Below are 9,136 nucleotides of genomic sequence, written 5' to 3'. Positions count from 1 at the left end.
CTGAGTCACTTGGGGCAAGAGTTACTTCATACAAACAAAATTATGACTATATAGTTTATCCTTAGTGATAGGAAATAGTCAAATCTATGAAGTTATACATGCACACACACACAGAAGTGCATGTATGGTTAATTTTTCATAGTGAGAAATATTTTTGTATGATGATAGCAAATACCACTGTAACAATAACAGTTATTACAATGGTGCAGTTTTCTTTCATTATCCCTATCATCAAGGTGGAACAGCAAATCTATTTTTTGATAAGTTTTATAGTACTTTAAAGTTTTGAACCTTTCTTGGATGATGATAATGTCCATATATTGTACTGCAGTAAATGTAGCTCATGTTTTTATACATTTTTATGCTAATGTGTACCATTTGTCAGACCTTTCAAGTACAGCTACTGTGTATGAACTACTCTTTATAATATGAGAAGGTTGAATGTAACTTTATACCAGCACAAGGAGAAAATTTGTATGTAATGATTTACTTTAAAGTTATTGATGTATATCTTGTCATTCTTGTCAAAGAAACCAATCATCAAATATTTATGAAAACTGCATCCAGGAGAATACTCAAATACTTCAATATGGTTGTAAGCTATAAAACTAAGATATAGGTGTGAAGCAATGAACCATTGTTTTTTTTAATACAATACTAACAACACACAGTTCAACTTATGTAATATTAATATTGCAATTAGCAATGCATAATGCTAAGTTCAATCTCTAATAAAAGATTACTTACACACAAACATTTGTAATTGTTTTTAAAATGTTGACACTGAGAACCTTCAGTCAAAAAATATGGCAGATCATCATATTTATGTAAATTTCTATATTTCATATGAATTAAGTCTAATATGTTATGTATTCAAGTACTTGTTTTAGTTTCCTGTTGTAATGCTTTTTTTTTACTACTTTTTTAAATCTTCCTGTTATCAGCAGTTGAAAGTTGAAACTACTATTGTCATCTGTATTGTACAGGCTAGGAGAATCATGTTTCATAAAGAAAGAAATTACTGAAAGTTGTTTAAACTTAACATTGAAATAAACACACTTGAATAATTTATCTTTATTTTTTCTGGTAAATCAACAGTTTTTAACCTATATTACAGTGTGCAGTTCTTCAACAGATTTGTTGTTGGTTACATTGTAAGCATTGACCAAAATATTTTTCTGATCTATGTCTGAAATAAACAAGCTATTAAACCAGTCTTGTAAATAAGGTCCTTGTACTGGGCTTCCATTTCTAGCTTTATTTGCTGATGGTATAAGTGTTTAAGTGTTCCCAAGGTTCTGTTACTGGCGTGTGAGGCTTTCGTGGAAGCAAACCTATATTAAAACAGCAAGAAATATTTTTAATAACAGATATTTCTGTTTAAGTGTGTTACATTGCTGAAAAAAAAAAAAAAACACTGAGAAGGAAGAAACATGATTAATTTGTATTACTGCACAAAATATACAAAATGTTTGTTACCAAGCTTGTTAAGAAATCAGTACTTTAATTACATCTTTACAAATGAATCCAAAAATTAGTGTAAGGATTCTGTATTAGCTATTATAAACATTAGTCACATGTACAATTTAGTAATTACTGACAAGTAAAAGCCACAAACATAGAAAAAAAGTGAAACTAGTTAGCTTTCAATACTGTTAATGCATTATATCATTATCAAAGATATTTCTGTTATATGACCAGAAAGTAAATTACAGTTTCATTCTTAAACAGTTAAAGCTAGATTCTTCCATTATAAAAATATAATGATGAAAGTCTGTTCTGATAACAGTTTATAACCTTTATATGACAATTACACAACTATATTCTAAAAAAAGGACTATACTTATGTTGTTCCAGTTGTAACATTAATGAAAGGTAGCTGATGCTCTAATAATAAATGGTTAATTATTAAAATAACTTTAAACCTGAAGGGTGTTAGTAAAGCTTCTTTTGAGAGTTTGATAACTTCATTTCTCAAGAAAATAAGTTTTATTGTACAATAATTATATGAAGCAGATTCTAAAACTAAGCAAATTAATAAAAATTCTAGGTTTCTGCAAAGCTAAATTTATCTTTACATATCATATTAACCAAAGTTACAAAAAGGTAAATTTATGTTGTCATGACTTTTTTTTTACCTTTTAGTAATTATTTTTCCATTCTTAGCTTCAACTATTGATATTACACATTTAAGTTTAGCATAAGATTTGAAAAACTTCTATAAATAGCAAAATAAAACAATTGTTTTGTTGTTCTTCCATATATCCATATATTTTACAAAAAATCCATATTGAAGTTGCAAATTAAATTTACAGGTAGCCACCAACTCTTTTAAAAACTGGAAGAAAGAAAACATCAAAAAATCAGTCTCTTTAACTGCATCAAATGTATTATTGGTGTGAACATGCTTTATATTCACTATGAGAACAACTTGTACACTGGAAAGATGAAGTGAAAAAAGTGTCATTGGCCACTATTCAGTTTTTCACATTATATAACTGCACAATAGCAGATATAATAAATAAACTTAGTATACTAAAAATTGTTTAATTTCGAAGTCTAAGTTCAAAGAAGGTCTAGTTCAATCGACATTTTGATCAACGTGTATTATTGGGTTATACCAGTTTTGGAGAATTCCACTCCTCATCAGTAGCCCTGAACATAAGTTAACCAAAGAGAGATAAGCTGGACCTATGTCATAGTGAAAGTATCAACCATATTGTTGGTGTAAACGTGCTTTATAGTCACTATGAGAAAAACCTATACATTGGATTGGTGAAGTTAAGAAAAAGTGTCATTGACCAATATTCAGTTCTTCACATTTTTTTTTCTATTATATAGCCACACAACAGCAAGTATAATAAATAAACTTAGTAGTACATGGTTACTGGTGAGGAGTGGAATTCTCCAAAACTAGTATAACACATGTTGATCAAAGTGTAGATTGAACTAGACCTACCTTGAACTTGAACATCAAAATTAAACAATTTTTGGAATATTAAGTTTATTTATCATCTTTAACTGTATATTGTTGTTGTTTTTTTAATATTGCAGTATGATACCTACCAGCTAACTGAGCATGATGAACCATAATGGCAACTTGTTTGTACTGCCTGCCACACAAACCTGTTATTTGTTTTGGCAATAAAGTCCCATCAGAGTTGATAAATTGACTTAAGATTAAAACATCCTGTAACAGAAATTGGGTTTTATTAAGTTTTATATTTTATCCCTTATTGTGTTCAGAAGTATAGATCAGATATCTCTTATTGAATATAAAAAAAACAATAATAAATTTTAAAAAGAAATACAAATAAATCTACAATAGTAGCTTGTATTTATTTTGTATTTTGTCTTGAATGCAAATAAGGAACTATTTTGTCCAAATTAACTATCATTATGCAAACATGATCATTTTAGCAGTAATAGGTCCCACATTTACCAGTCTGGGAAAATTTCTTTTTTTAATGCATTGTAAAGTTATAAAATACAATGTTTCATTTATTAATATTTTTAATAAAATATATTTCACAGCAAATCCATTACAGCCATAAATAAACACTGATTTCTGTGATAATTGTGTGGATTATTTTTGCATAAAATGTCTCACTTTTGCCTGTATGGGAAAATATTTCTTTTTAATGCACTAAACAACATAGTTTCATTTTTTTTGCATATCTTTCAAAACCAAATCAGTGCAACTACAGGTTAACACCAATTTCTGTGTTAACTGTGTGGTGTACGTTTGCTAAATTTTTCTTACCGAATGTCTAATATTCTTCAGTCCAAGTCTACAAAGTGGACAGGCACGGGTATTATTCTGTGCTTTGATAACTTTGCCCTCTCTTGGAGAGTTTACTTGGATTCCTTCAACTACTATGGTGTTTTCAGTTTCTGTTTGAATAACTGAAACACAGAATCATATAAATGAACTTTAAACTTACAAAGACTAAATACATGCCATTTTCAGAGTTGCAATAAAAGCTGTAAAAAAAAAAGATTTTGATTAATGATTAATTTATTGTTTTATTTCATTAAGTTTACACAATACTGAATTAGATTTTACTGGTTAACTGGTTTTCTCCAATTGCAAGAGCATTATATTTTTACCAGTTTTTTTTGTAAGGCTTTAAATTACTAAATTTATGTAAGAGAAAGATTTTCTTTTCCATGCAAGTTGATAAAGTTTCAAGATCAAATAGTTATCCCCAAAAAATAACTAACAACTTTTATAAAGTGAAATAGTTCACACAAAATGTTGATCAACAATTTGTTGAACACTATGTTTTCATGTGTCTTTTGTAATCGAAGATTCATCTGCTTCTAAAGTTAAATAGACAGTCTAATAAAAATTATTCAATACATTATGTAACAATAATATATCATCAGTTCAGTAAATACGATGTTATGGTCCAACAAACCACAGGATATGATGTTTATTTACCTCACACAGAATAACAAGAAATATTCAATAGTATTACATACATTATTTATTAACTAACACTGCATATAATGCTGCAGTATCAGATAACACATTGAAATATTAGCTATAAAGCATTATTACATTAACACTAATTCGGGGAATGTTATTTATTTCAAGGCACTGCTAAGTTATACATTTACATTTATAATTTTTTCTCCACGTAAAATATCAAGTACACTTATACAAAACTTCATGTTTATTCCTGTTTCAATTATGTCTTATTGCATATCTGTGGAAGATGTATTATTATTATCATATTCCTGACATGCAAGTATACAGTCATTTTTCATGAAGATACTTTAATTATTTTTATGAAGTAGCTTACTAAAAAAAAAGTGACCAAAGCATCTGTTATGTATTCAGTGACAAAAGTGGTGTTTATAAACTGCCCAAATTGAGATAAGTGCATAGTTTTACATTAAAAAGGTACCTTACATGTTAACAAAACACTAAACTTATAATTACATGTTTGTGGTAGTAGTTTCAGAGTTGTCAAGCCTACTTTTAGATAGTGTGATAACATTAAAACAGTAACTGAATGTGCTACTAATAGTTTTATTTTTTATTTATGCATGCTCTGCTTATTAAAAACTACTAGCTCAATTACTGCATTTTACAAAACCAAATTCACAGAAACTTTACACACATAAAAAAAGTTTTTAAACCCATCACAGCTTATTACAAAACAAATAGTTTAAAAATCTGAGAATAACCTATCTATTTTGCTTTTCCTTTACTAAATAATAGAAATCCTTAAATCCCAGCATTCCTCAATAATACAACTAATACATGAGTTATATGGAAAGCATAGGATACTTTTATGCAACAAAAAAATCTGTACTATAGTATATTAAAAATACTACAAAATGAAATACAAGATCCTGATATGCACATGTGGTATTCAATTCTTGTACATTTAAAAGATCCCCACTGAGGGAAAATTATGATTATCGTGTACATTTGTACATCTTGTACGTTTATAAGATCCCCACTGAAGGAAAATTATGATGATCGTGTAAGATGTTTAATAATCAGTTATTAGGATATTGTTAACACAAAGAAATAACTACTTATGTATATTTTAAGCTTGTAAAATAATAGGAAGAATATTATTTGTTCAAAATTTCATCATTGTTATCAGAATGACCACAAACCTGGAAAACTGAAAAATTATTCAAAATCTTAAAAAAAAAAAAACAGGGGAAACTGTGCCCCCTCCCCCTATCTCAAAACCATGGAGCTCAGCTATGCCAGCTAAAAGTATATTTAATTATTTTTTTTTACTTTTCCTCAGGGGTGGGTTTACAAGGACAGCCTTTTTAGGTCAAATAGTCATTTGTTATCCATATGTTATACTAGCTGGAGTCCCCGTCTGTTGGACAGGTGAAATAAAAACTTGTTTGTAACAAAGGATAGGAAATTTTGCTTCTATTCTTTTTCTTTTAAATAATAGACATTAAAAGTGCAATAAAAATAAATAAAGGCACCAACACTAAAAAGAAAGACATACTGTTTTCAAGGATTCTATCAACATGAAATTAGATAGGGAGGTCCTGTATCACTGTGTCAAGTTTGGTGCTGATTGATCAATAAATGTGGAAACGTATAAGGAACAGATATACACATACTGACATTTATTTATATAGATATCATCAAAGAAGAGCTGACACCAAGAGGAATGTCTTTGTTGTTCAGACTTTCAAAAAATTTTGCTTTTAGTTGGTAATTTGCTCAGATTAAAAGTTAATATTAACTTATTTTGTGAATTTTACCAATATCATAACAATCCAATTGCCAATTTATCTTTTGTGTGGTACCTACCAAGTGCTTTCTGAAAGTTGAAATATGCACTACTAAGTTTCATGCACAAACAGCTTACACCATTAGTTATACTTAGAGTATTCTTGCTATACTGTTTTTACTTATTTCATTTATAACATCGATATTTATATTGCGACAATCAAGAATCAAAATATTCCATTCATGAGTAGAAATGGTTTATATTATATTAATTAGTATAGTGCAAAACTCAAGCATTACATGATTAGATCAATTTTATTATTTCAAGTTTAATAAGTAACAAAAACTGACATCAAAAGCAGATCCAAAGTTCAAATTTACCTTATGATTTAGGTCTTAAGTTGTTTACATCTCCTAAAACCTGCCAAAGTAAGTGCTTTAGGCCAAGTAAAAAAAAATAAGTTTAACTTCTGGTGTTTTCAAAAAAGGAAGGAGGTGGTCTTTTTATTTAATGACCTATTTGAAAGAAAGTTTGACCCTATTTTTCTTGATTGTTGCTTATTTTCAAAGGCTCCATATCAAACACAAGTCTTCTTTGTTTCATTTTTTATCAAAACCATACAAATTTATGACAAATAAAGAAAAATGGGCAAAATGATAAAGATTTTTTTTATAAATTAAGCACAAAGCTACACAATGGGCTATCTGTGCTCTGCCCATCATGGGTATCGATACCCGGTTTCTAGCATTGTAAGTCAGCAGACATACCACTGTGCCAAGGGGGTAGAGGGGGCAAAATAAATCAACTGTGTTCATCTCATTTCTTATTCAGAAGTTTTCTTTGTTTCTTTGTATAATCGAAAAACGATAACTCAAAAAAGGAAAAAAAATCGCCATAAAAAAGTTGGAGGAGGCAGCTGCAAAATAGGTAGTGGAAGGGGACGCTAAACATGTATTTTTATTTTACTTGGCTTTATCAAGAAATGGGAATATTGATCAACCTTAAATCTTTTACCCAAGGAAATGGTTTTGAAAAAGTAAAAAATCAAATAAACTTACTGACATGTACTTTTGAAGTACTGTATTATGTAACCTAAACTATTTAAAACTCAAACGATTAGGCCACACAACTGAACAATAGGACATTGACAGTTACTGAGTTAAAGTTAAACTTAATCAAGTTAATGTCAGTTATTGTTAATTTATACTTAAGAGTTTGTGTCTGATCGAAACTACAGAACTCAGAAGTTAATAATATTAATGTATCTCTTTTAGTGTTAAACAGTACGTTAGAAAATAAACTTCCACTTACTTTTTTTTAAATAATTTTGTTTTCCTATTGATAACGCTACTGACTGGAATGGAAAAGGTTTTAATGATATATAACTTTTACTAATAATACATCGGTTCAGAGTTTTATAACCATACATCAACGCCATATTGTTTAAGACACCTAGCGGAATAATTCACTATCAAATAATATATTACCGGGAGAAACGAATACATATCGCTAAGAACGCAGCATAGTTAGTTTGTTTGATTTGCAACAAAGCCACGTTAGGCTATCTGCTGTGTCTACAGCGGGGAATCAAACCCTGGATTTTAGCGTTGTAAGGCCATAAACTTCCCGCTGTTCCATCAGAGGACACGCAGCTTGGAGTGGAACGTAAGATTCTGCCAAGATTCATCATAATGCTACATTATGAATAGTAGTTACGGTTGGAAACAAAAACAATCCAAGATGTGACGTTTGTAATGCTTAATCTAAGACCAAAACACACACATACAAATGTTTCCAGTAACCCTACCTTGCCTACTATTTTAAATGTAGAATGATAATAATGATAAATAAAGTCTTATCTACTCTATTTTGGAACTAAAAACTGTAGGATTTTTTTTTGTACCTGTTGAGCTTTAAAAGCTAATGAACCTAATTCTGATAGAAAGAATCGAAACAAGAGACCTTTTTATGTTATCAGTGAAATGATTTAATAATTTTGTTTAAAAATTAGAACCAACCAGAACCCATTTATTTAACCTGAACGCAGATCTCAAATTTTGTTTGTTGGAATTTATACGTGCTTACATTACGTTCATAACAAATAACAAGTTTGTCAAGCGAGATTCTATTCCGAGTTAGGCTTACCGGTAGTCGTCACCACTGATTCCACACTCGTAACTCCGAACTGACTTTCTAATATATTTGCACAATCAGTTTTCCCGGACTTGTCATATAACTAGATCGAAGCACCCCCCAACCTCTGAAGTTTGAGTTCGCATCTGAATACATATTTATGTAATTTTTATACATTACATTTAAAAATCTTCTTGAGCTTTCGTTGGAACCCTGAGAGTCGTCTATTATTGTACGAGGTGCACAAAATGCACCAACATTCACGATAATGAAGTTATTAGCTCTTTTGTTGAACAAAGTTAACTTTGAGATGTCTCTACTACCGACGTGAATAGGTTTAACAACTCTTTATTAAACGAGGTATAGGTTGTTACTTCCAAAAACAGAATTTATTAATAAAAATGTAAAACAACCATCATGTTTCGGCCAATAGGTGACAACCCCATTTCGCACCCAGAAATAGCATGAGGATCAACACACAACTCAACATGACTGACACTGATCTTAACATAAACAAATACAGTATACTAGTGCCCAAAAAAGTACAATATATTGTTACGACAGCGGAAGTCACGTGACCCTGGCAAGACGTCATGAGATTTTAGAAGGATCATGAAGGCCAGAGCGTTTTCTAGGTGCCCTCTATTTTAATAAATAAGCTCGGCAAATAAAGCGGAGGGGAGAAGTGACGATATAGATAACTGCAGATGGGGACCTATAGAGACAGATAATCGAGTCAAGTGAGCGGTTGTGACCGTTAGTAAAGTGCGTGAAGCGTT

General features: G+C 30.1%; 1 protein-coding gene across 1 annotated transcript; it reads right to left on the bottom strand.

Moving 5' to 3' along the window:
• Positions 1 to 1,059: 1,059 nt before the first annotated feature.
• LOC106469030 (39S ribosomal protein S18a, mitochondrial-like) lies at positions 1,060 to 7,692 on the bottom strand. The gene is made up of 4 exons (XM_013929485.2): positions 7,536 to 7,692; positions 3,764 to 3,906; positions 3,067 to 3,190; positions 1,060 to 1,334 (listed from the first exon to the last, which is right to left on the bottom strand). Exons 1-4 carry the CDS (start codon positions 7,660 to 7,662, stop codon positions 1,258 to 1,260), a joined length of 471 nt encoding a protein of 156 aa, XP_013784939.1. The 5' UTR covers positions 7,663 to 7,692; the 3' UTR covers positions 1,060 to 1,257.
• Positions 7,693 to 9,136: the final 1,444 nt, after the last annotated feature.

Source organism: Limulus polyphemus, unplaced genomic scaffold (assembly GCF_000517525.1).
Source record: "Limulus polyphemus unplaced genomic scaffold, Limulus_polyphemus-2.1.2 Scaffold3269, whole genome shotgun sequence".
Classification (NCBI taxonomy): Eukaryota; Metazoa; Arthropoda; class Merostomata; order Xiphosura; family Limulidae; genus Limulus; species Limulus polyphemus.
Note: the sequence above shows the minus strand (reverse complement) of the source record. Positions and strands in the feature narration are given on the sequence as shown.